The sequence below is a fragment of the Centruroides vittatus genome, unplaced genomic scaffold (assembly GCF_030686945.1).
Source record: "Centruroides vittatus isolate TY-2023 unplaced genomic scaffold, ASM3068694v2 contig_13, whole genome shotgun sequence".
Lineage (NCBI taxonomy): Eukaryota > Metazoa > Arthropoda > Arachnida > Scorpiones > Buthidae > Centruroides > Centruroides vittatus.
In genome coordinates this window covers 286814-314803 of record NW_027120828.1, presented here as the reverse complement: position 1 = coordinate 314803, position 27990 = coordinate 286814, and the positions used below count along the sequence as shown (strand labels likewise).

Sequence of the window (27990 nt, the reverse complement as noted above, 5' to 3'; positions counted from 1 at the left end):
ACATTATTATTGAGTAATTTGGCATTTTAACAATATGGCGACTCTCTAACAAGTAAGTTGTTTTGTACTGCGTCTTACATTTAGCAGGAAATGGACGTGTTAAAGGCTGAAATTGAAAAGAAAAGGAAACTTTTAGAAGAAAAGAAGTTATTAGTAAGCTTTTTATTAAGTTATGGCTGTAATATATTCTAGAAAAACTTTAATTTTTGTATGTTTTTTGGTAGCAACCAGCAAAGAAATATTTCAAGAGAGGAGATTTACTCAATGCTTTGGAAGAAGATTATTGGGCTAAACATAGAGAAAAACATAAAGATGATGATGATTATGAAGTATATTTTATTTATTATATGCTTTAAGTTAATTGAATCATACAAAATTTGAAAAATAATTATTTAATTGCAGAGTTGTAGGAATACAAATACTCTAAAGACACAGAAAGATAATCAGGAAGAAATAAAACTACCAAGGAAAGAGGTGATTATAAATGTTTTATTATTATTTATATTTACAAGATCAAATTCTCCAATTACCCTATAACGCTGTAGTACAAATGGGTTAATGTTACCTATGGTTCCAAGATGGCGGCTCGTCTCTGATTCCAGCAAGGAAACAGTGGGGATGCACGTTCTAACCTATTCTAATAATTTTGTTGGTAATAATTATGGTAATGGTAATTATGCAGATTAAGGGAATATGAATTTTTTGAATTATGTTATATTAAAAGAACGTATATTTAATAGTCATTTGGAAAATGCATAACATTTTTCCAGGCGACCTGTATATAAAGTGCTATAAACAAAAATTTATAGGACTAACCAATTGTGCCCCGTTCGAGATGCCATTGCTTAAGCTTGCTGTTGTCATGGAGGTGCACGCTGGATGGCGGATGCACGTGAAGCGTGTCACATGACCCAATTTCAATGTCACTCAGTCACGTGACTAGGTCTCTGATGCGTTTCCGGCCAGCTTTTCTTTTTGCAGTAATCACGTCATAGAACAAACGACGTCTTATTATTAACACGTGACTGAACAGCTCGCGGACTACAGTTTGACATCTTTGCCTAGTTACGCTTACGTAACATCGTAACGTTCTATATCCAAATCCTAGTTAATATTTGACATTGATGATTTATTTTTCAATGTTAACTCCGTAAAAACAACAATGTAATAATAAATAATCGAAATACTTTAAAATTCAGATTAAATGCTATATAACTATAAATTTAATATCTAAATTTACAAACATTTTATATAACTAATCTCTCTAATTTTAAAATCTAAAGTTATATGACAATAATTAGCATTGGTCATGCATTTTACATGCAGTAACTTATATATTATTATAGTATACTGGCACAATGAAGTGACTTTCATTCAACACTTGGCTAGTTTTCCATCTTTTATTCAGTTAGTACACCATTTACAGATGCGTTTCGCCCCTCCTCAGCTAACTAAACATAAAAACAGGTATAAAGTAACATAAGAAACACTACACATTTAAACGTGAGCTAAACATACAAATTATTTCATAACCAGTAAAACATACCTCAAATTAAATCACACACCCATGAACAGCATGTAATGGGTTGACAGGTGACAATAGAGATTGCATAATGATTATTGTGGTATTTATAGATACAGCTCCCATATATCTGTCATGACAACACAGTCAGGTTCCTTTAAAGGAACCTGACTGTTGTAAATAATAGTGAACAACTTTATACATACATTAAAACTGCATTTATGATACATCAATGCATCTACAATTTTGTTGTTCCTAACACAGAAGTTAACACGAGTTATGCACAAGCAAAAAGAACGTACCTCAAAACCTTAAGTATTAACGTATAGATGAAAGATCTAATGAGCAATTTCCAATTCCGCGGAGCGAATGAAATAAGGGTTGGTTTGACATGAGGCATGCGTAATAACACAGCATTTAAATATAACAAGTTATAATGTTTGTGTTTACGATGAAAATAGACTGTAGACAAGCACACACAATAATTGCACTATTAAACCAACTTTATTACTTACAACAATCCAAAACACTGCGATAATACTGCCCGGACTCCTCTTGAATCCGTTCCACAGCCAAGATGGCGTCCACGCCCCCAGGAACATCACCAAAAAACGCGCGGAAAAAGCACCCTCTCACAACATTAAAGTTTTCCAAAAAAAATAAAAAATAATTTAAACATTACCCCCGGCCTTGACACCTGCAAGGTATCAATTACCTGTAGCTGGAGCAAACCGACAATCATTCGAATCGTAAATATTACTTAATTATTACTGGGTAGTGGGCACAATTTTGTAACTGGTCTTATTAGCTTTCCAGTCGACGTGAATACAGTAACAACTCGTACGCGACCATCACTACCAGGATGGGTCTGTATAACACGGCCAATTTTCCATTGGTTTGGAGGAAGTTGTTCATTTTTTAGTAACACAAGGTCACCAATTTCCAAATTTGGTGAGGAACGATACCATTTACGACGTTGTTGGAGAGTTGTCAAATACTCTGCATTCCACCGTTTCCAGAAATGTGAAACTGTTTGTTGTACTAGAGTCCAACGTTTCAGTCTAGGGAGAGCTATATCACTCAAATCAGATTCTGGAATAGCAATCAAGGGTGCACCTATTAAAAAATGACCAGGTGTTAATACCTGCAAGTCATTGGGATCGCTTGACATTGGACAAAGGGGACGAGAGTTTAAGCATGCTTCCACCTGAGTTAACAACGTTACAAACTCTTCGTACGTTAACAATGTAGATCCTATAACTCTCTTCAAATGGAACTTCATTGATTTTACGGCAGATTCCCAAATTCCTCCAAAATGTGGGGCGGCTGGTGGATTAAAAATCCAGGTTATACCTTCACTAGCGATGAAATGAGCCAATTCACTACTCTTGTCGATAAGTGACACATTTTTATAAACTTCTTTCAGTTCTTTACCCGCCCTTTTAAAGTTGGAAGCACAGTCACTCACCATTTTAACTGGTTTTCCTCGACGCACAATAAATCTCTTCAGCACAGCTGAAAACGTTGGTGTAGATACCACAAAGGCTGTACACCAATTCAAGGTGTACAGCCTTTGTGGAAAAACATACAAATATAGCAACATAGCACTTTGAAGATCGAACACCCCTTCCACCTCGTAACTTAAACAAATAAGGACCAGCATAATCTAATCCAGTAATAGTGAAGGGCTGACTGGGTTGCACTCTAGGGGCTGGTAAATCACCCATTAACTGAGAGGCAGTTCTTCCCCTGGTTCTTACACAGGTAACACACTTATGTATAACATTACGAACTACACTTCTTCCGGGCTCATCCCATGAAAGTTGACACTTCCACAACTCTTGAATCAGAATCTTTGCATATACAACACATGGAGCAAGCCAGCCCAAGGGATCAAAGATTTTTGCTAAATCCGAAAGGATTTCTCTTTTAGTATAACCTGCTTGCTCATCTGAATATGGAATAAAAAATCTGAAACAATCCTCCTGAGGAATCCAGTTGTTTCCTAAGATCTTGATTCCATTATCCTCTTGAAGCTTTACAGACTCAGAAGAGTCTCTTAATTCCTTAGGTATCTTCTCTAGTACCGATGGGTCATTTGAAGTCCACTTGCGTAACACAAATCCTCCTTTAGTCATCAGGGCCGTTAATTGGTCGACCAGCAACTGACACTCCTCGGTGCTTTGTGCACCTGATAACAGATCATCTACATAAAAATCTCTTATAATAGCCTTAGAGGCAAGGGGAAAATTGTCTCCCTCATCATCCGCAAGTTGATGAAGCGTCCTTGTAGCCAGAAAGGGTGCGGGTGTTGTGCCGTAGGTAACTGTAACAAGTCTATATTCATGAATTGGATCACTAGCATCATTTCTCCAAAATACTCTCTGAAAATCTCTATCCTTTTCGTTAATCAATATTTGTCTAAACATTTTCATTATATCAGCAGTAATGACGATGGGAAAGGTTCTAAACCTCATCAAAATTGGGAATAACTCTTGTTGAATCCTAGGACCAACCATTAAAATGTCATTCAATGACATGCCTGAAGAAGATTTCGTCAATGCATTAAAGACCACACATAACTTCGTTGTTGTGCTAGATTCCTTCATAACTGGATGATGCGGAATATAATAGGAAATACCGCTTGATCCTGACTGATCAACTAATTCCATATGGCCTAGCTCTATGTATTCTTGCATGAACTCCTTATACAACTCATATGTTTCTGGTGTTCGACTGAGCTTATACTCTAAAGCCTTAAATCGTTGTAACACCAACTCCTTAGTATAGCCCAAACACGAGGGGTTCTGTTTAAAGGGAAGTCTCACAACATAACGTCCACTCTTATCCCGGTAATGAGTATCTCGAAAATGATCTTCACATTCTTGGTCCAACTTAGACATTCGCCTTGCCTCTGGGACAGAGTCCAGTGCCCAAAATTTCTCAACTAACTCCTTAGTGGTCAATTGAATATTATTCACAGAGAATATAGGTTGATTGATGGTATGGAGAAAGGCAGTTCCCGCAATAATCCAGCCGAGTTTGGTGCAAACAGCAAACGGCAGTGTCTCCTTTCTCCGTATTATATCTCCCTTTAGCATTGTAAAGAAAACATTAACACCCAATAGAATGTCAACTGGTCTTGTTTCAAAAAAGAATGGGTCGGCCAGAACTAGGTCATTAAAATTGTTCAGAAGATGTGGAGGGAGAGGTACATTAGGAACATCCGACGTTATTTTTTTAATCACGAATGCTTTTGTACTAAATTTCAAGTCTGAACTAAAATGGGGGGTAAAGGTCAACTCTATTTCACCAGAAGTCACAGCATGAAAAGATCCCAAGCAAGAAATCCGAACATTAGCACTGTTTTTCGTCAAACACAGTCTATTGATACAGTCTTCTGTTACAAAGGATGCCTCAGAACCGCTATCCAGTAAAGCTCGACAAGTTACGAAATTTCCAGATGAGTCGCTTACCTTGACTAGAGCAGTACAAAGTAAGACCTGTTTAGTTCCTTTAAGACCTACTCCGATAGTACTCGAAGGATCAAAAAGTCCAGCACAAGTAGTGGTAGTTGGACTCGATAAATCATATGGCGTCGATTGGGAGGGAGGAACATCAGTCAAGGGTGGACTAAATGCCTTCCCAGAATTCAGAGTTGAAGACACTTCAGAGTCTCTACTGATATGTAACATGGTATGATGTAATTTACCACATATTCGGCATCTACTTAAGCTCATGCAGGTTTTAGCTTGGTGTCGAGCAGTAAGGCAATTAAAGCATAGTCTATTCCTTTTAACTACATCTATCCTCTTCTGAGTGCTCATCTGTGTGAACCTTGAACATTTAGATAAGGAGTGCTCATTCTTACAAAGAAAGCAAGTATTACTACCAGGTACCAATGATGTCATTTTGGGATATGAACCACTTCTCTGTTCCTTAGGTGGCAACTTAATAACTTGAAGGGTTCTCGCATGATCCTTCAAGAAGGTAAGCAAGGTCTCTAGCGTGCCCAGCTCATCCTTCTTTAAGGTACGTTCCCACCAACTCCTAGTATTTTTATCAAATTTTTCCTAAATTAAATAAACTATTAGCACTTCAAAAAACCCGGTAATATCCTGGTCGAGCACACTCAACGATCGGACGCATTTGTAATATCCACAGCTTGCAATATAGACAGATGAATCAGTGATACTCGGAATGGTTATTAATTTCTTGATCAAAGCATTTACCAGCTCACGTTTATTAGAAAACCGCTCGCGTAAGAGCTCCATTGCAGTTTCATAGTTAGAATCCAATATCGGAAGTGACTGTATAATTTTCAAAGCATAACCTCTACAAGATGATTTTAAATATTGTAATTTCTGACAATTCGACAGATTAGAATTATTGTCCACACTAGCCTTAAACAGGTCATGGAACGATAACCAGTCCTCAACATTTCCACTAAAGGTCGGAAGAGACAATTTCGGGAGTCTTACATCCGGTACCTGTGATTTTAAACTATCGGCATCACTTGTGGAATTAACTCGTTGCTTAGAGTTCTTCCGTTCTACCGTTAACCAAAGTTCGTCAATAGTCTCTTCAATAGATTGCTGTTCCTCTATATACATTTCAATTTCCTTATCGTTACATTGCGAAAAGACCTCGTGAAATACGTCATGTAATTCAACCCTAAGTTTCTTAATTTTAGTTTGGAACAGTTCTATTTGGGTATCGTCTGCGACCTCAACACCAGCACTTATCCTTTCCCTAAGCTTGGTAGTGTTGGACTTAAGGACTTTCTTTTTGGTCAACGCACACTTAAGACCCTCCATAACACCGGGTAATAATAAAAGGTCAACTCACTTGCTCAAGCGTATTAAATCCTATCTCTGCGGAGTTAATCCAGAAAAGGGGAGTACCAATACTCGAAGGAGAAAGTTTCCAAAGTTTCCAATCCAGCAGAATATGCTACACGTCCATTACAGTATCCGTTGCACTCCATTACAATCCGTTGCCATCCGCCTCAACGGACCAAATGTTTACGACGAAAATGGACTGTAGACAAGCACACACAATAATTGCACTATTAAACCAACTTTATTACTTACAACAATCCAAAACACTGCGATAATACTGCCCGGACTCCTCTTGAATCCGTTCCACAGCCAAGATGGCGTCCACGCCCCCAGGAACATCACCAAAAAACGCGCGGAAAAAGCACCCTCTCACAACATTAAAGTTTTCCAAAAAAAATAATAAATAATTTAAACAGTTTGTAATGTCTGTTTCAATAATTTAATTTTATATCAATAACTAGCTTGCCTATAGTGTGTAGCATAAAACACAGTATAAAATTACATTAAGTGTTAGAGTTCTTTCAGACACATTTTATAAACTGCTATCCTGACTCTTCTATCCGGTTAACTAATTTGCATATATATCGGCATGCAGCAATATTACATTTTGAATTTTAACATAAATTATTAAAAAGAATTATCGGTAGAAATACATTCGAAGTTTTATACATAGTAAAACATCTTGAAAGTACATTAACCAATTTTGAGTAACATGCAATTATAACGAATAACCATACAATCATAATATTTTCATCCAATTTTCACTAACTCTAATGCTTAGATTCTTATTTATACAATTCTGATTATATATTATTGTTAAATAACTTTACATTTTAAAATTAGAGATAAAAACATGCATGTTTGTAAATTTAGATAATACATTTATAACTATAAGCATTTAATCTGAATTTTAAAATAATTTGGTTATAATGTTAAATTAATGAGAAATATAAAACAAAAAGCCACAGTAGATTGTGCATTCATTAGAATAAAGAAAAGTTTGTTTCTGCCGTTTTGTCGGACACGAGCTGTTCAGCTATTGCACTCCGTACATAAAAAAATTAACAAGTCTACTATATATTGAAACGGAATTTTTGAATTATGACATAAATTCATCATTATGAATTAATGACAAATAATATCATTATAAATTAATGACAAATTAATGGCAAATGACATAAATTCATCATTCTGACTGAGTCATTAATAATTAATGTTTTTAATACATAAAAATTTTAAAATATTTTCCTTTGTTTGATTCCTTAAAAAATTTTTACTTATTTCTTTAGGAAAGAAATTAAAAATCTGTATAACAGTTACAGCTTAAATATTTAAGAATAGAATACAAATACAACATTAAGTAAAGCAAAACATTTATTATGTTACATAGTTCAATATACAATAATCTAAAATAACAAAAAATACTCAGGATAGAAAAAATATAAAAAGGAAATCATTTGAACATCTGGAAATTACGAAAACAAAATAATGAGTTTCCTTTTCAAAAGGATAGCCCTGAAAAGGGCTGTTTGTAAATACTTGCTCGCAACTTCCACGGAACTAATAGTCCGATGGATAAAGCTTCGCAGCGGCAAGCAATAGATGGTGGAAACGCTCATTTAAGTTGGTATATTTGTATTTAAAAAGATGTTCCGCTAAATATCCTATCATATGGTCTTCTCATCGACCGCTGACGAGAACGTTCGACCGGACCGTGCACCACAATCTTTCAGTTGTGTTGGTATGGGCGCCTGTCTGGGGATCAAGGAAGTTATATGTGTGGTTGACTGTCAGATGGCAAAAGCCTTCATTTTGGAGGCAATCGTAGGCCCTCCAACAGTCATTGATAACCGTTGTCCCCGGAAGCACCCATTTCTTCAACACATTGAGTAATGTCTTCCTGTCTTGAGATTTCACAGGGACAAGGAAGGCATGTTTAGACTCCCACTCAATACCTCCAGAAATCCACTGGCCTGGAATTACTCTTACTCTGTTGTATTTCCGCTTTCCAAATTTCACTTCGTCAATTTCCACCTCTCGGTCTTCTCCCCCAATTTTCTCTGGCGTAATCATATCGTGGATATAAACTTCTCTAAGGAAAGAGGCCCAATCCACGACTGTGTGCGGCGCTAATGGCGGGAGCTTGAATTTAAGTTCTTCTCAGAAAAGATTCTGGTGTGTTATGTCCTGCTATGCTATCCCCCTCCAGTAAAACCGAACAGCTCAAGCGAAAGACAAAATTGTTTTGTCTCCGTCGACCGTTAGGCCTACATGACATTAGTGTAGGCTTTGTAGTGTAGCATTATTATCAATTATCAATACTTTTGTGAAATGAAATAAAAATAATTATAAAAAAGAGTTTAAATACTTTTTTTTTACAGTTTAAACGAAAACAATTGGAAAACTACAACAAAATATGATCCTAATTGACATTAGTGCCGTTTGCTGTAGTGGCATAATTTAGAACTAATTCCTAATATATAAACTAAGCTCTCTCAGGGGTTAGATGCTTGTGATCACTGGAAAAGTGTACTTCTTAGAACATCAATTTCATTCTGAAATGGCCACTCCAAGTTTTTCTATCTGCTCAGGATGTGAATTGCATTTCCACGAGGTTATGGACTTCTCGGACACCCGGATCAAAGAGGAATTGTTATGCCACGACATTTGGCGGGACAAAACCAATTGCGGTCGGTGTGGCAACTCTTTACTTGAGGGAGAAAGTGGACAATTTTGTTGCGGCAAACTAGTCCGGCGAGGAAAGCAACGTGTGGCAAGTTGCAATTGGTCGAAATCAATTTGGTATGGGACATTTCTTGAAGGTATGCGTCTTTCACTCCTTACCCTATGGAGACTTTTTCATCACCTTGTAATCTTACTGCTTCCACAACAAAATATACTACAGCAAACACTTGGTGTTTCCTCGCACACAGTTGTGGATTGGGCCTCTTTCCTTAGAGAAGTTTATATCCACGATATGATTACAACGTCAGAGAAAATTGGGGGAGAAGACCGAGAGGTGGAAATTGACGAAGTGAAATTTGGAAAGCGGAAATACAACAGAGGAAGAGTAATTCCAGGCCAGTGGATTTCTGGAGGTATTGAGTGGGAGTCTAAACATGCCTTCCTTGTCCCTGTGAAATCTCAAGACAGGAAGACATTACTCAATGTGTTGAAGGAATGGGTGCTTCCGGGGACAACGGTTATCAATGACTGTTGGAGGGCCTACGATTGCCTCCAAAATGAAGGCTTTTGCCATCTGACAGTCAACCACACATATAACTTCCTTGATCCCCAGACAGGCGCCCATACCAACACAACTGAAAGATTGTGGTGCACGGTCCGGTCGAACGTTCTCGTCAGCGGTCGATGAGAAGACCATATGATAGGATATTTAGCGGAACATCTTTTTAAATACAAATATACCAACTTAAATGAGCGTTTCCACCATCTATTGCTTGCCGCTGCGAAGCTTTATCTACCGGACTATTAGTTCCGTGGAAGTTGCGAGCAAGTATTTACAAACAGCCCTTTTCAGGGCTATCCTTTTGAAAAGGAAACTCATTATTTTGTTTTCGTAATTTCCAGATGTTCAAATGATTTCCTTTTTATATTTTTTCTATCCTGAGTATTTTTTGTTATTTTAGATTATTGTATATTGAACTATGTAACATAATAAATGTTTTGCTTTACTTAATGTTGTATTTGTATTCTATTCTTAAATATTTAAGCTGTAACTGTTATACAGATTTTTAATTTCTTTCCTAAAGAAATAAGTAAAAATTTTTTAAGGAATCAAACAAAGGAAAATATTTTAAAATTTTTATGTATTAAAAACATTAATTATTAATGACTCAGTCAGAATGATGAATTTATGTCATTTGCCATTAATTTGTCATTAATTTATAATGATATTATTTGTCATTAATTCATAATGATGAATTTATGTCATAATTCAAAAATTCCGTTTCAATATATAGTAGACTTGTTAATTTTTTTATGTACGGAGTGCAATAGCCGAACAGCTCGTGTCCGACAAAACGGCAGAAACAAACTTTTCTTTATTCTAATGAATGCACAATCTACTGTGGCTTTTTGTTTTATATTTCTCATTAATTTAACATTATAACCAAATTATTTTAAAATTCAGATTAAATGCTTATAGTTATAAATGTATTATCTAAATTTACAAACATGCATGTTTTTATCTCTAATTTTAAAATGTAAAGTTATTTAACAATACTATATAAGTTACTGCATGTAAAATGTGCGACCAATGCTAATTATTGTCATATAACTTTAGATTTTAAAATTAGAGAGATTAGTTATATAAAATGTTTGTAAATTTAGATATTAAATTTATAGTTATATAGCATTTAATCTGAATTTTAAAGTATTTCGATTATTTATTATTAGATTGTTCTGTTTTTATGGAGTTAACATCGAAAATAAATCATCGATGTCAAATATTAACTGGGATTTGGATATAGAACGTTACGATGTTACGTAAGCGTAACTAGGCAAAGTTGTCAAACTGTAGTCCACGAGCTGTTCAAAGTCATATGTTAATAATAAGACGTTGTTTGTCCTATGACGTGATTAGCAAAAAGACCGGATTCTTCCGTGAGAAGAAAAGCTGGCCAGAAACACGTCGGAGACCTAGTCACGTGACCGAGTGAAGCTGAAATTGGGTCACATGATACGCTTCGTGTGCATCCGCCATCCACCTTGCACCTCCATGACAACGGCAAGCTTAAGCAATGGCGTTTCGAACGGGGCACAATCAGTTAGTCCTATAAATTTTTGTTTATAGCACTTTATATACAGGTCGCCTGGAAAAATGTTATGCATTTTCCAAATGACTATTAAATATACGTTCTTTTAATATAACATAATTCAAAAAATTCATATTCCCTTAATCTGCATAATTACCAAAATGTCGTTTCAAATCACTTGGTTAATGGTAAATTGCCTTGATGCTAATGACAGAAAATGATTTTAAGCAATAACAAATAACATATTTTTTGCAATCATTTTGTATACGAGAACTGTTATTTGATAGAAATGTTGTCGTCAAATGGTTTTAAATGTGAAAACATTTTAAAATTCTAAATATATGCCGACTGCCATCAAATGAGGTTGGTTAATATCGCTTACAATTTCAAGCAACAAAACAGGTATTAACTAATAGTTAAATGCAGCTGTACTATAGATTGCAATCTATGGAATTTCGGGACTTTGAGTATATATTTGAGCTCGGGACTGAGCTGAGTTCAATGATACCCTACCTTTGGACCGGAGATGAAAAATAAGAAAGTTATAATATTTACAATTTCTTGCCTTTCACAGTGCATTCCGCACCATTTCAGATTTTTCTGCCACCTAGCGGTGACGGTCATCTTTCGGAGGGATAGATTAGGTTTGTTGGACAAGTCGCGATAGCAGTGTGTAGTACTAGCTGACCGCAAGCTATAATGAGCATGTCGGCGACTGAGGGGCCTTCGGCCTTGAGGTCAAGGAGCGCGAGGGTGTGCAAAAAGGACTTAACTCTAACTGCAGACGATCAGTGTGCTCGTGGATCAACATCTGCCTCTGTTGAAGGTATATATGGCCGACTTGCTGGACTGCCTGTTAAATATGTGACAGGTTTAGCGGAGAGAGCGATGCAACTCCTGATCATCGTGCGATTGCCAAAAAAGTATGATAACTTTCTTATTTTTCACCTATGGTCTAAAAGTAGGGTATCGTTGAACTCATCTCGGTCCCTGAGCTCAAATATATACTCAAAGTCCCGAAATTCCATAAGGTGCAATCTATAGTATCCCTGTAAATGCTACATAACTGCAACGAATCTGCTGAGAGATGAATTAAAAGTGTGAGTAGCATTACAGAAGTTTTTGCTCATTTCCACAAATTTACCCTTAAATTTATATAGTATTTTACATAGCTGATAGCTGTGTGTTAATAGATTAATATTATAATATATGCCTTTGTATTTGTAATTAATATATAACTTACTTATTGAGTGGGAGCAGCTGTCTTTGATTCATTATTGCCATCCAAAGGTAGAGAAATGAGATCTATCACGAAACATGACATCAATATACTGTACGTATTACAAAGTAACATTTCCATAGATGGTATTCAAGAGAAAAATGCTCATTTACTCCAGAACTGTTGAGTCTGCCAAATGAGCCATTGCATGGCCAGTTGATCATTTTTTGAAAAGTCATTTAGAATTTATCATTGTTATTATCTACAAATCCAGTAGTAAGTCCTTTGCCCATTACAGTCCTGTGAGGTTTTTTTGCTAGTGTTTCATTGAATGACCTATTCTGGATTTCATTTGGTTGTTTTGGAGATGTCTAATCAATCACATTCATTTCAAAAATTGAAACTATATTTTTTAACTAAGGTAAATGTTTTAGGACCAATATATTTAGATTGAGTAAACAGACCACTTACTAATCTTTTAGATAGTAACAACATATTCAATTTCTTACAAATTGTAATGTTTAAAAGTACTTAATTAATATACTATTAAAGAATTTAGAAATCTATTATGCAACACAAAGAGTTAATTCTAATAGATTTTAATAATTTAAAGACAGAACTGGTCTTTTTTCAAAGAATGTTTATTGTAAATACAGTAGAGCGTCATTTATCCGAATCAATTGGAGACTGGGGTTGTTCGGATAACTTATTTTTCAGTTAACTGATTATGTATGAAAAAATATATTAACCTATCCCATGTTGAAATTTTTCTCTGTTCCATGTCGCTATGCACTGAATTTTCGTCGATGTTAAGCTTAACGTAAATTTAAAAAAAAATAATCGTGGCTATTGTATCGTTAAAAATTATTTGTTTATTTTGTACAAACAAAATAAATATATTGAAAAATATAAAAACAAAAAATTATATTTTGGAAGTTAATCTAGTATCAAAAATGTTCGATTCAGCACGACACAGTCCGACTGGAATGCTTTTGGTTAACCGACATTTCGGTTGATCGGCTTTCGGATAAACGTTCTACTGTAATATGAAAAAGTTAGAAATTTATTATAAATGATTTTGGTGGTTTGAATTTCATAAACAACCACATTCAATAAAACAAAAATGAATAAATTAAACCTTGTCTAAAATTCACATAACATTATTAGTACTGGACATTATTTATAACAAATAATTAATTTGGCAGAACTTGTGTCAATCTGATTTAACTGTTGTCATGTCTAATTAGAAGTACCAAACATCTTGTTACTTTCCTTGCTGTTATGTATATATAACAAGGGAAAGTTTGGGAATCATGTCAAATTTGACCTGAGTTTTTTTACAAATCTTCATGTTTTGAGATCCCCTGGACCCAAAAAGGTAAGAAACAAGACAAAAAAATTCCATGTATGTATATTGGCATCTATTCCATTTAACACATATGATCAACTTTAATTTTCAATTTTATAATTATTATGTACAAAATTACAAAATTTTAAAATATGTTTAAAATTATAAAGGTGATTAGAAGATTAAAGGAAAGAGGAGAACCAATACTTTTCTTTGGCGAGACTGAACAGGAAGCATTTCAGCGATTAAGACGTTTAGAAATTTTGGAACCTGAAGTCGATCGTGGATTTAGAAATGACTTTCAAGAGGCAATGGAAAGAGTTGATCAGGCTTATTTGGATGAAATTCTGAAATCACAAGGAAAGACAGAAAGTGGAAAATCTGTTAATGATGTCAAATTTGAAGATGCTGGAACTACTTTGGAAGAAATAAAGGTAAATATTAAAGCAGATTTGTAAATTAAGATTTGTTTAAATTTAAATTTGCAACAAATTGGTCTTTATTTAACACACAAGAAACAACACTGTGAATTGGCTTTTGGAGTTGAAATTTTTTACTCTTTCTAGTATTTCAGGATTCTGTAACTCCACCAGAGACATTAATAGTAAATATGAAAAATATTATAGGGTTATCAGGGAAACTTGGGGAATTGATTTATTTTTCTGGAAATTTCCAAATACTAGATTGGTAGTTTGGAACAAAGGATTTTTTAAAGCTAAATATGTTTTAAAATCATTTTGCATTTTTTGACATTATATCAATGTGCACAATAATTACAAGTTTTAGCTAATGACAATATATAATCTCTCTATGCACCGGAACTTGTAATAATAAAATAAACCCTTCTAACCTTTTATCCGGTGTCGTTCTATTTTTAGAATCGTTCGAAAACGTTTGCGTTTCTGTAAATAGAACGATTCTAAAAATAGAACGACACCGGATAAAAGGTTAGAAGGGTTTATTTTATTTTAGCTAATGACATTGTTATTTTATGTAAGTATGGAATGTGAATATAAAACTTAATTGAATTAACTTTACCAGGCATATATAATTTTTATTAAAGATAAACAAATACTATCTGCAAATTCTTGAATACTAGGATGTAACTCAATTACAATAGTCGCTTGTGAGCACTAAGATTGGCTTTACTTTACTGCTAGACTTATTACACCCCCACAGGACATCAAATTAGACTTAGAAAAACACTATTTTATTCTCAGAATGCATTTCGGGCATGGCGTCCCTCATCAGCTTTTTTGCTACAAAATTAATAGGAGGTTAACAATTTTTAAAAGTACTGTAATTGACAGGAAAGAAAAAAGGCTGTAGACTTACATTTAACATGTTGATTCAATGTTTTTTTGTTTCAAAATTGATTCAAAATTTTTTGTTTTATTGCATGTTTAATCTTTTAATGTTTTCAACATTAAAAGATTAAACATGCAATAAAACAAAAAATTTTACAAAAAAAAGGGTAGTGCTGATACAATAACACAATAATAAACTGAGGTACTGGTAAAACAGTAAAGTAGTAAAAATACACATTGTTAAAACAAAATAATAAACAGATTCACAGTAACATGAATACAATAACAAGGTGATTTGAAGTATATTCCAGAATAACCATCACCTCCTCCTCTATCCATTTTCACTCTTCTTCCCTACCCCATGCCCTCCTCTGGTCAAATATGTGTACCACAATTTGTGTAATTTTTGGATGGAATTGTTATTCATGATTTTCTCTTTGTTTTTTATTATTTCTAAGTGTTCATACCATCTTTTATAAGTATTTTGTTCCTTTTTAAGTATTTTGACAGTATCCTTTACTACTAAACTCCATCTCAACACCAGAAAATAATAATAACTACCTCTTAACCTTTTACCAGTGTGTAATCCCTCTTCGTCCAAACTCTTAACACAAATAGGTGTATACAAACCTTTTCAAACCATAAACGTCAGTTCTTTCTCAGGTAATACGAATTTTGTTGGAACTGTCGTTTGAATTGCCGTTTGTATACACCTATTTGTGTTACGAGTTTGGACGAAGAGGGATTACACACTGGTAAAAGGTTAAGAGGTAGTTATTAGAATCCTTTACAATCTGACAGCCTTCATTATTAAAGTAGGCAGCTACAGCCGAGTTAACATTATTGTATACTATGGCAGAGATATGTTCTTTCAAACAGACCTTTAATTCCCTACTAGTTTCACCAATATAAGATTTGGGTGTGGTATAGTCGCATTCAAATTTGTCGACGACATTTTTTGGTCCCATATGTTAGCTTTACTGTTAGGTACGTTTATTTTCTTATGTAAGCTATTGTGATGTTCGGGTACCAAAATAATACCATAATTGATTAATTTACTTTTAATTCTTTCAAAAATATTCATAATGTAAGGGATTTTAAAAAATTTATAAGCTGTGTTGTCGATTGGTTGTTTGTGTGTATTAACATTTTTATTATTAATCCAGTTACTGATCATGCACTTGCTATAACCATTCATTAAGTGCATTTTTATGATGTCTTCGATTTCATTGGATTTATTGGTATCATATGTGGTATGTTGCATAATTTTATCCAAGTACATGTAAAAGATATTCTTTTTTATATAAGTGGGTACTTCAGATGTAAAGTGTATGACACTGTCAATAGTACAGGGTTTTTTTTATATTTTTTAAAAATTGTTTTGTCTTTGAGTCTTGTAACGAGAATGTCTAAGAATGGTAACTGACAGTTGCTTTCAGGTTCTAAATCAAATTTAATGTCAGTATCTATTTGATTTACATGTTCCAGGATTTGGTCAGCCTGTATAATGTTGTCATCGTATATGAGAAAACAATCGTTGACCTAACGGTACAGTTCTATTATTTCCCTGATATTAACAACGTCATAATCAATATTGGACATACTTAATTCAGCAAGGATTGGGCCTATTATTGAGCCCATGGGGATACCATTACATTGTCTAAAGAATCTTTTTTGGCTAACAAAATAATTATTTTCCAACACGAGATATCATATTTACAAGGTGCATCAGAATGATATTTTAAAAATTTGGGGATTGTAGAGGATGAAATTTTGAATGTTTTGATATAAGGAACCCATATCCGGAAATGTGATATAAAGTTTCTACTGCGGTAGGAAGTGCTTGACCACCCTTAACTTTGGTAGCTACCCTTCCATCCATTGATGTCATCTTATTGTTCTTGACTTCTTCCTCTGGGATTATGTGAAGTCCCTGTAAGCAACACCTGTAGAAACAGTTCATGAGCTTACAGAGCACATCTTTACAGCATTTAATACCATCAGAGGGGGAGCTTGGCATCTTACAGAGAGTCAGACAAACATGGTTCATCATTGCATGTGATGTAATGAAGATGGTGGTCGTCACATTGAACATTTACTCTAAAGTAGTGCAGTCACTGATTCAATGTACAGTTTGATTGTACTCTACTGTTTTGTCAATAAAACTTGTCATAAATATTGTATTCTGCTGTTTCATTCAGCATACTGACCACAAAGTGCAAAATGCTGTAGTAACTTTATATCATATTTCTGGCTATGGGTTCCTTATATCAAAACATTCAAAATTTCATCTTCACAATCCCCCAAATTTTTAAAATGTCATTCTGATACACCTTGTATAATCCATTGCTGACAGTTTTGGGTTTTCAATGTTTCTAAAAGCCTGTTTCGTTTAATGGACGGATACATACTGTGTAAAGCAATCCTATAGGTGGGCTCAAACTGTACTGTTTTTAGCTTTTGTATAAAGCAGTCTGTGCTCTGTATCCTGTAAGGGGATTTATCAAGGATGTTTAGTTTTTCTTTTGAAATAAGTTCTAAATTATAAAAGGATATATCTTTTATATCTATCAGAGGTCTATACAAGACTGGAACATTGTGTTTTAACTCTGTAAGAAAACTTTGGTGTTCTGTTTTCACTATTTAGAATGAAATGTTTTGTTTTTCAGGTTTAACAATTGCCTTTTTTAATTTTTTGTTAAGAAGGTCAGTTGGATTATTGTGCAGTTCAGTATACATATTTTGATCCAACAATTGCTTGTAGATGCTTGCATCTTGCTCATTATTCACAATTATTACTTGTTTTATTTTATCTGCTTTGGCTATTATTAATTTATCATCAGTTAAAAATCTTTTTAGATTCTCTATTTTGTGCCTATACTGGATTATTTTATTTCTCCTATTTCTATTAACTTTATATGTAGACAATTCGTACTGTAATTCTTCCCTCAAGTTAACTTTTTGTTCCTGTGTTGTCTGGGATAAACAAATGATGTTTTCTAAACCAACAGTCCAATCTTTCCTATTAACAATATTGGACCGTTAAAACCCAAGCCATTGCAGCATTTTTCTTATATCAATCGGTATTTGGACATTACTTAAGTTGGCAATTGTGCTATTCAGCCAGGTATCTCTATCTTGAATAGTTAGGTAATTTAGTTTTTTGACTAGTTTTTGATACTTTTTGTTAAAATAGTCCTGATTATTTTTTTGTTAGGGGTTCCCTTCTGTTAGTGTTTGAATCATTTCTTAGTTTCTTGATTTGTCTAGTAAGTATTTTAACTTTGTATTTTTTATGGCAAATAACAGATTTCATTGTAGAAAAAATAATAATCACTATGTCATGTTTCTGCATATCCTTTACAATGCTAACTTTTAAATTTAAAGTTGGAAGGGATAGACCCTCTCTAAGACAAGTTTTTAAATACCAAATGTCTACATTCCACCGGTACCTTTTGTTTTGTAAGGTTTCCTCTCTTGATGTGATGTGTTTTTCATTATCTAGGTTGTCTTCTTCCCTTTGGTGGAATATAGGCATTTTATTAATATCCAATGAATACTATGATACACTTCTTGTCTAGTCTTTTTAATAGCTTGTGAGCACTAAGATTGGCTTTACCTAATCTTAGTGCTCACAAGCCATTAAGAAGACTAGACAAGAAGCGTATCATAGTATTAATGTTGTTTATTTATAAATTGTATTAATTTCGTAAACAATTAATATAAAGATTACCAAAAAAACAGCTTTAACATCTTCGGATCTTTTAAAATGTCTTTAGTTTTCTTTCTCTCCATTAATGAATGGCAAATTTATCTACTGTATTTACTTGCATATAAGATGAGGTGTGACTTTAAAGATCAAAATAAAGAAAATTAAATTTATTAATACAATTGTAATTTTATTTCATTTAACTGCAAATAAAATATTATCAAATGCACTTATTAAGGCAAAAAAACCATGTTTTCTTGACACTATCACCTTTTGTCTACTTGGACTCATCCTCCGAAGGTTCATTACAACTCTCTTTTTTCTCGCTCTGATTCCTCTGATCCGTCTAATAAATTTGAAATGCAGTATTTCCTGAATGACTTTGCTATCAGCTCTTGAGGAATGCTTTTCCGTGCACCTGATACCCACGTAGCAAAACCAAAAGATTATAATGCGCATGACCAGAAAAAAGTATATTTTTAATGATTCAGAATGTGCAAATATTCATTAAAAATAACAATTTAACAAATATGAAATAACTGTGTGTATAATTACTGCTAAGTGACCAGCTATTTTCTGACCATCTCTTTGAAAGCAACATTCACCTTGACCTCAATAGCACCCTACTATAATGGCAGCATGAATATACACAGTTCACAAAATTTTATTGCAAAAATACAAAGAATCCTTCACTCAAGCATATAAGATGACCTAGGTTTTTGAAGCAGTGAAAAATTAATAAAAACCTCATCTTATACACGAGTAGTATAAAATATATAGATATACTGTATTTAATGTATAAACAAGAATGTTTGTTTGTTTGCTAAATTTTAAAAATTGATTCAGTAAATTTTGAGGACTGATTTTAAAAGTTTTTTCACCATTGGAAAGCTTACTCCTTCTGGATGAACATAGGCTACATACTATTTTCATATTAAAGAAGAAAATGCACAAGAACGGCGTTTTTACCACCACATTTGTCTAGCATTGTCTTTGCTAGTACAGATAATAAATACAAAACCAAAATTATCGATAGATGTATTAAGAAAGTAAATATAATAAATTATTGTTAAAATTATTTTTTAAGGTTTGTGATAATTATAAATATATTCCACAAAATAAATTTGTTTTGTTCTATTGTAGAAATTTAAAACATGCTAATACATATTTAGAAAGTCATGTATATGATAATATATGAATAAATATGAAACAAAGGAATTAACATATTCCTCGCAGATACAACATTTGTATTTCGTGAATTAGTGAATTTATATTTCATTTTATTCATAAAATAAGTTCTTTTCTTTTCTTTCTATCTTGGGAGAAGTAAAAAATTGACATCTTCTGGCAGTATGTTCGGCACTGTTGTTATTCCTTATCCCAAGAGGTGGTTTTCTGAACACTTCTTGGGACTTCTTTGACAGAGAATCCAGATTACATTCAGGCAGAGGGCCAAGTACACTTCCAGTATGGACTAGTCTATATTCTGGATTTTCAGCAACCATTGTGAAAATATTCTCATCAGGATAGTTTACAAAACTGTTCCAATAATCAGATATAGTTAACAACTTTTCCATTACCATATGTTGCTTTTTAGTTTTTGTTAACATATCCATTATTGAGAGATCTGGAGTAGAAAATCCTATAATTATTGGACCAAAAATTTTTGCCAGTTGCTTATCGGCATCTTACATTTCGGACTTACATTATTCTCCGTCTTCAAAAAGTTGCTGAAAGACAATGTTTCTCTGTTTGGCCTTGGCAACTGACTCACTGCTTGATACAGTAGAGCATCGATTATCCGACTCAATTGGGGACTCGGGTTGGTCGGATAACCGAAAAGTATGAAAAAATACATTATTAGTATAGTGTATTAGGCCTGGTTTAAATACTAGCCTCCATTTTATGGCCAAGCCAGTGCTGCCAGCTAAAACATGCAAAAATTTAACAAAAATAATATTAAAGTAGCCAAGACATAACCAAATTTTGTAGCGCCACACCACTAGCGGACATTTGAATTTGACAACTAGAACGCGGTCGGTTAACCGATGAGTCGGTTAATCGGGGGTCGGATAATCGATGCTCTACTCTATATACTATTATCTGGTAAAGTTAGTATCAATAGAAATGAAAGATAATGAAGACAGTCATTGTCTTCATTATCTTTCATTTCTATTGATGCATTAACAAAGTTTGACCATGCAGAGTTTATTATCAATGGTTCTTGAAGAGTTCTAAAGAATTCCTTAACTGTACTGCATATGACATGAATGTTAATTTTTTACAGATCAGGTACTGCTTGCTCTCTTATAAATTTCTCTTTTAGTTCTATTATAGCCTCTTCATTACCAGATACTCTGTAAAGACATATTTCATTCAGTCCTCTCAATTCTGTTTCCTTAATGCAATGTATTATCAAAGTAGGAATCATTGGTAGAACAAGTGGAGTATAGTCTGTTATCATGCCCATTGTTTCTTCATTACTTGGAGTATGAGAGAGAGAATCACATAATAAAGGCATTTTATCTATACATTCTGGATGGCAAGCTACTCCTCAGTCTTGGAATTTTAGAGCCTGTTTGTAATATTTAATGCGACAGTTTCCAACGGGAATTTTTAATTCATCAGATTCTGCTTGAAAAAAGTGGCTAGTTTTTGTAAATCTCATATTTCTACCAAGTCTTGTTCTTTGTTATTTTCTGATTTAGGTGATGACTTAGATGTGTGATTTTCTGAAAGAAGAATAAAATTTGTTATTAAAGTATTTTGATGTTGTCATTCTACCTGATGACAGTTTCAATTTTACAGTTAAAACCTGTGGAGTTTGGATCAGTAATAGTGTCTCTATTTGCTATATTGTCAATTTTCTGAGATTTTCTTCTTTTAATTAAAATCGTCGTGCAAATCTTCAAAATAAAACGATTTGTTTCCACCCGATAAAGCTCGGTTACTTGTTGGTTTACCATATTAAAATGGAAAATATATTATTATATCAGGAGAGTCAAGTTAAAAGGGCCTCATATTATGCAATCATCAAAAATCACACTCTTAAAAATAATAGTTTGTGCGAGAAAAGTGTACTCTGTGTTAAATGCCACACCTTATTTTCCTAGCTTTTCTCGCCGGAACTAATATTTTCTGAATATGATTTTTGAAAAATGCCACCACAATGATGAATTAGCCAAAAGCACTAGGAATGGAAAGAAACAAACTGGAAAAGCAGTTTAAGGAATAAGTTGGATTTTATTTCAATTATTTAAAATAATCTCCAGGCATTTGCTATAAATTGGATTATGGACTTTACCAGATTTTGGAACACTTTTAGTAGTACAGTTTATTTGGCCACAATCCACAATTTTCTGATATTTAGGCCAAATCTGCACACCATAATAGGTTGTTTATACTAAGCTCTACACTAAAGTGACCAGACATGTTAGGTTGAAATGTGGGACACTTCTCTATTGTGGGAGCTAAAAATGGGGTGGACCTCCAACATACATATATAATGAATTAGTTATTATTATTATATATATTTTTCTACTAAATTATTTATTAAATACATAAATGCATAAATTAACAAAAATAACTCTTTATAGAAAAAAAAATTAAGTTTTTTTTTCACAACTTGATGGCACTGTTTGTATATCTGTCATGATAAGCCTAGAATGGCCACCAGGGGCACTCCTAGATATTATTTAAATTAATAAATTCAGTATACAGTATTATTATTGCAATAGGAATTTATTATTTATACCACAGAATGACACTGTTGCTGCTAGAACGCCCACTAGAGGGCATCCCAGGCTACTAGTAGTAAAAGAAAACAACTTTGTGCTCTTGACAACTTGCAAACATGTTTAAAATGTTACATGACCAAATGCAGGACACTTTCCGGGACAGTGTTCAATGGGAACTAACAACCCCAATCCGGGACGTCTGGTCACCTTACTCGTTTCTTAGATGGCTTACGACTAGTGGATTAACAGCCTTCACTGGCCAAAATACCAATTCATGCAATTTTACTTATATTTTTTAATGAAAATTTAGTATCTGAAATATATGTTAAAAAACTTCCAACCAACTTAACTTTAATAAATTATCATTTAAGATGTAAGATGTTCAATAAAAATATATTTACAGTGTGTTAATTTTACAGGATATGGCCAAAAATTTTGGCAGAGGAAATGATAACCATGATATTAAAGTGATTCTTACCTTTTTAAAGGTATGGCTTTATTTTTTTTTGAATTAAATTGTAATTATTATAGATTATAAGATGATATAATGGAAATAAAATAAAAAAATGTTTTTAATTTGTGGACAGTTCATCCTTCAACTGTGGGGTCAGAAACTGAATGCGAGAACGGAAAGTGAGAAAATGTGCATGAAGGGAAAACTGGCGTCGGCCACCTACACGCAAACGCAGTCTTACATCGGGCCTTTATTCAAGAGGTTGAAGAACAAGACTATTCACGAAGATATTTTAGAACATCTGGTGCACATAACAAAGTATATGCTGGATAGAGATTACGTCAAAGTATGAGTTCTCCACATTCTGACAAATACAATGTTCAAAATGTTTATTTTCATTAATATGCCAATAAATCTCATTTTAGGCCAATGACACCTATCTGCAGATGGCCATTGGCAATGCGCCCTGGCCCATTGGCGTCACTATGGTCGGCATTCACGCCCGTACTGGCAGAGAGAAAATCTTCTCTCGTAACATCGCACGTATCCTTGGAAAAACCTTTTGGTTTATTATTTTTCAATTATAATTTGTCCTGTTGTTATTTCTTTAATTCACATTACAGATGTGTTAAACGACGAAACACAAAGGAAATTCATTCAGGTATGTATTCCAGTATTTGCCTAGCTGTAACATTATTTAGTGTAATGTTTCTAACATCATTAGAGAAACAAATCTGGAATACTTTTAATTTTATCCTTAAAATTCAAGATATTTTTAATAAGAAACCAAATAGCACAATCGTTACTTTCTCACGGATGAAAATAATATGTACTTATATGTACTTAAAATAATATGTACTTAAAATTTGATTTTGGTTGACTTTTTTTATGATATTAGTTTTATTAATTACACTACGAAATATAGTAAAGCTGCACCCAGAATCCGGAGTTCGTGTTTTTTACGGTAGTCTGATCCTAATACTTATTATCAGTGTAATAAAAAGATTATAAATTAACCAGAAAACATGCTAAATTGTTCTGTATTTTGTTTGACTTTTTAAATATAACTTATTTGAAATTTGTTTTTGGGTCAATAAACATGTTTTTACTGGTTGATAAAAGGACTTGTGAGAAATAGAAATTTGGCGACATCACGAGTTGGGAGTTGAGGATTTTACCAGTCGTTGGGCACCACCTAATATTAATTTAAGAATTGGGATAAATGGAAATCTGTTATGCTACAGAACAGAGAATCATCGTAGTGGAAAGTTACATAAGAAAATATCACTCGTCATCCGTGTCTACGAAGTTTTTACCATGCTAGTCTTAATTGTGATTGTTTTTTCTGGCAATCACTTACCATTAATGATATGAAATTCATCAATCGTAATGTTATGTAAAACAAAGTCGGCATTTATTCCATGATCACAACATGATGCTAATTGTTAATATAAATTAATTTCTGAATTTTCATTTCTCTAGAATTAATATATATTTATATGTTTTACTTTATTTTTAGGCACTGAAACGTCTGATGACACAATGTCAGAGATTGTTTCCCACCGACCCATCGAGATCAGTAGAATATAATGCTTAGACGAGATTGCCATTTATATGGGGACAGACGGGAGACGTGATGTGTAAAAGAATTTTATTTTAACCAACAGTTATTACAATGTCATCTGAGAAAATATCACAAAATCAACAACATTAGGCAAGTGCTGCATTTACAAAGTGCACACACTAGTGACTGGGTATTTTCGTAACTGATATGATGCAAACGAGTCGAACGTGAATATGTAAATATCTATCAAAAATCGTCTCCGTACAAAATTACGACGTGAAACTATTGGAAAAACAAAACGGATTGGGGCAACACGCAAACAATATAATGGAAACGCATCGTTTCTTACAATACTACGTACACTCTCTCCGACTTTGTTCGAGATTAAAATAATTTAATTGATTGTTTTATTGCTTCCAATATAAATTTATTTTTTTTATATCACAAACAATACTGAACGTTCGGTTAGAATAGGATTGTTCGTCTAACTGGCAGGAGGTTAAAGCAGTAATTTTAACGAGCTAAATTTAGTGATGCCGTGGACAGATTTTCTTTTAATAAATAACAAACAACGCAGAAGACGTTATGATTATCACTATATTTCCACAATTTTGTAGGTTTTTTTTTCTTTCTTAATAGGAGACGAGATCTTTTGATCCCCGTTAGAAACTAAATTTTGTTTTGAATCAACGCGCGGGGGACAAATCGACTTTGTTGCAGTTTGAATCCTCAAAAGCGCAAAGTTTTACTTTGGAAAGTTATTATATTGGAAGTCAAATAACAAATTATAACTTTGAAAGCATTTAAAAAGTCTTTTTTAGCTTCTCGCTCACATCCGATTGCTTTGAAATTTACAGAATACATTTCTGATCAGTTTACACTGGATGCTAATGAAGAAAATAAATAAAATTGCAGTGAGCACTTACAATACACAAATGTTAAAAACTTCTCAATAGAGAGATGTTAATAAATTAATGATACCTATGGCATTTAATGATGATACCCCAAATAAATATTTCATTATGGATATGACATGTTAAACCACGCATTAAAAAATAAAAATGTAAAAAAACAAATACTGATATTTTGTGTGTCTTTTTTGATAAAATGTTTGATGTATTTACAAATTTAATATTCTTTGCAAAACAAAGAAAAAAAAATTGTGCAACGATCATCCACACGTTACGATTCGTTAATATAACAAAAAACATGAAAAATTTATCGAGTAAATATAGTGTATAAAGTATAAGGGGGCAGTGCTTGATGTGGAAAAAATTCTGTACAAAAGTCAATTGGTTAACAATAAAGTTTAAACTTAAAATTTACTATGGCCGCGAGACGAAAATTCAAAAGTTTCACTCGTAACTTCCACCTTCGATGCTACAAGTGAAGAATTTTTGAGTAAATTTTGGTTTCCTTGTAAATAAATTTGATTATCATTACATACTTATAGATATTCTCACCTTTTGAATTTTAGTGTGGAAGTTAAGTGAAAACCGTCCTGTGAATCTCCAAGCCATGCTAACAAATTTTCACTGTAATTCTCCGTATAAAGTATTTTTTAAAACAATTCGTGGCTTTGGTGAGAATGCGTTTTTTTTCCTTTGGGAATGAATGAAAATAAATATAGGTGACATAAATATGCATTCATTAGCAGGAGCTTTCTTGCTCTTCGGATTTTCTTCTTTCCTTCTGTCTTTGCCGAAACTTCATGAACTCTTCTTTTAGAGCGGCGCATCTGGCTTCGGTGTTGTCATATTTGCTCAGTCTTTTTGGCTGTGGATAAAAATTTGTATCGATTTCACTGTCGCTGAAACCCCGGTCGCTTCTTGCAGACTGGGAGAGAAAACTGGGAAGTGTCTGTCTGTATGTTTGTAATTTTCCTGGTTCTTTTTCCATCTGGTGGGGTTTGAACTCGAACATGGCACCATGATGAGACATGCTGGGTTCCGAATGTGGAGAATCTAATGTGGTGCTAATGAAATCGGACGAAGGATGACCGAAATGAGGAACCGCAGTGGGATATCTTTGAGAAAGTGAAGTGTTGATATTGGAAACATTTCTACTGGCAAAACCACTGCTGCAATTGCTGTGATTCATGGCAGATATATCAAATTCTCCCTGCAAACTATCTTGATGAGAATGAGAATGTGAAAGTGATGTCGGTTTACTATCCTGAACACTACTGCCTTGGCCAGAACTACTGCTTGTGACACTAATTCTACATCGTGGCACGGCATGCGGTCTTTCTATGTTGTGACCCGGTTGAATTCTGCTCGGAGAATGAGTCGTCAATCTTATTCCAGTCTGTACAGATGATATGGGTTTGGGTAATGCCATTTTTGGTAATGTAAATTGTTGATCGTTTCGATGAATGACGCCTCTCCTGACTCTTTCCACGGCACCCAATAAACGTTCTCGTGTGTAAGTCATTGGGTAATTGTTGACATTTCTATTGGTTTCTCGACCAGTTCCTTGCAGTGTTGTGGTTCCTTTCGCCTGTGTGGGCGGCACATACGCAATTCGTCTTTCAGGTTGTGGAGGGCTACTCGTTGCTAGAGGTTTTTGCTCTTTAGATTGATTTTGTTTATGTGGTGGATAATAAATGTTTGGTGCGTGTACATTTTCCAATGGTACATCTGGCCATTTATCACCCATGCTTCTCTCATCTTTGTGCACACTTCTTCCTGTCTGTGGATGTAAATGAATTTGTTCATTTAAAAGATGATGATGATGTGGTGTTTGTGGCATAGCTTTCATTAATGGGAAATTAATGTCACTTTGTGCTTTATATTTTTGAATAGGTTTAAACTGCCCTCTCATAAGATGTATGTGAGGATTGTTTACCATTTGAAATGATGGAAGTTCATAGGATGGAGTATGAGGAGCAATGGTACTTGCAAAATGACTGGAAACTGTGCTCGGAAAAGATCTTTCAGCTGACGAGGGATTGACTGAACTCAAGTCCTCTAGCACAAATGGCCCGGCAGCGAGTGGTCCCGGACTGCTTGTTCTAAATAAATATCTTCTAGATGAATGAACGGAAGAAAAAGGAACACTACCACTATGAAACTGAGGAGAATGCTGTGAAAAAAACTGCGGTGAAAATTTATCCCAATAACGTGAATTATTCTCATAACTACTGGGATGATTAGACAGGATGAAATTATTTGTCGGAGTGATGCAAGCAAACCTTCCGTCATCTTTTCCTCCGACGACAAATTTCCCTTCGGCAGTGCGACTAATCCATCCGAGAGGTTGGGAATATTCAAATTCTAAACTATAGTGGGCAGTTTTGGGAAAACGTCTTCCTGGAAGAGAAGAGGGTAATGTCCTCGACACGTATCCACATGACCAATCCTGCACATTTTCTACATTTCTTTGATGAATGCTATTTGAATACCTTCTCTGCGCTAAATTAAATCTTAAAGTGTGGGAAATTCCACTGAATATCCGTCTAAGTGTAGTTATAATCACACATGGCACACAACTTTCTTTGAATCTAGAATAAGTG

At 33.9% G+C, this 27990-nt stretch overlaps 2 protein-coding genes across 4 annotated transcripts in view; one reads left to right on the top strand and one right to left on the bottom strand.

Moving 5' to 3' along the window:
* Window positions 1-17: 17 nt before the first annotated feature.
* On the top strand, window positions 18-25552 carry Prp18 (pre-mRNA processing factor 18). The gene is made up of 9 exons (XM_067287868.1): window positions 18-153; window positions 225-329; window positions 403-474; window positions 13876-14139; window positions 22878-22946; window positions 23046-23258; window positions 23338-23455; window positions 23536-23573; window positions 24432-25552. The coding sequence occupies exons 1-9, from the start codon at window positions 91-93 to the stop codon at window positions 24507-24509; spliced, it is 1020 nt and encodes a 339-aa protein (XP_067143969.1). The 5' UTR covers window positions 18-90; the 3' UTR covers window positions 24510-25552.
* The window catches only part of LOC136989523 (protein turtle-like), a 64206-nt gene continuing 60762 nt past the window's right edge, over window positions 24547-27990 (bottom strand). For all 3 annotated transcript variants that reach the window (XM_067287724.1, XM_067287731.1, XM_067287739.1), the window contains exon 16: window positions 24547-27990. In XM_067287724.1, the coding sequence (XP_067143825.1) occupies window positions 26127-27990 (1864 nt within the window). In that variant the 3' untranslated portion in view covers window positions 24547-26126.

What these genes read in the sequence shown, in the direction of transcription:
- Prp18 (XM_067287868.1), top strand. Translation starts at nt 91, where the DNA reads ATGGACGTGTTAAAGGCTGAAATTGAAAAGAAAAGGAAACTTTTAGAA. An exon ending in TAGAAGAAAAGAAGTTATTA is followed by an intron (nt 154 to 224) that starts GTAAGCTTTTTA and finishes GTTTTTTGGTAG; the next exon opens with CAACCAGCAAAGAAATATTT. An exon ending in TAAAACTACCAAGGAAAGAG is followed by an intron (nt 475 to 13,875) that starts GTGATTATAAAT and finishes AAAATTATAAAG; the next exon opens with GTGATTAGAAGATTAAAGGA.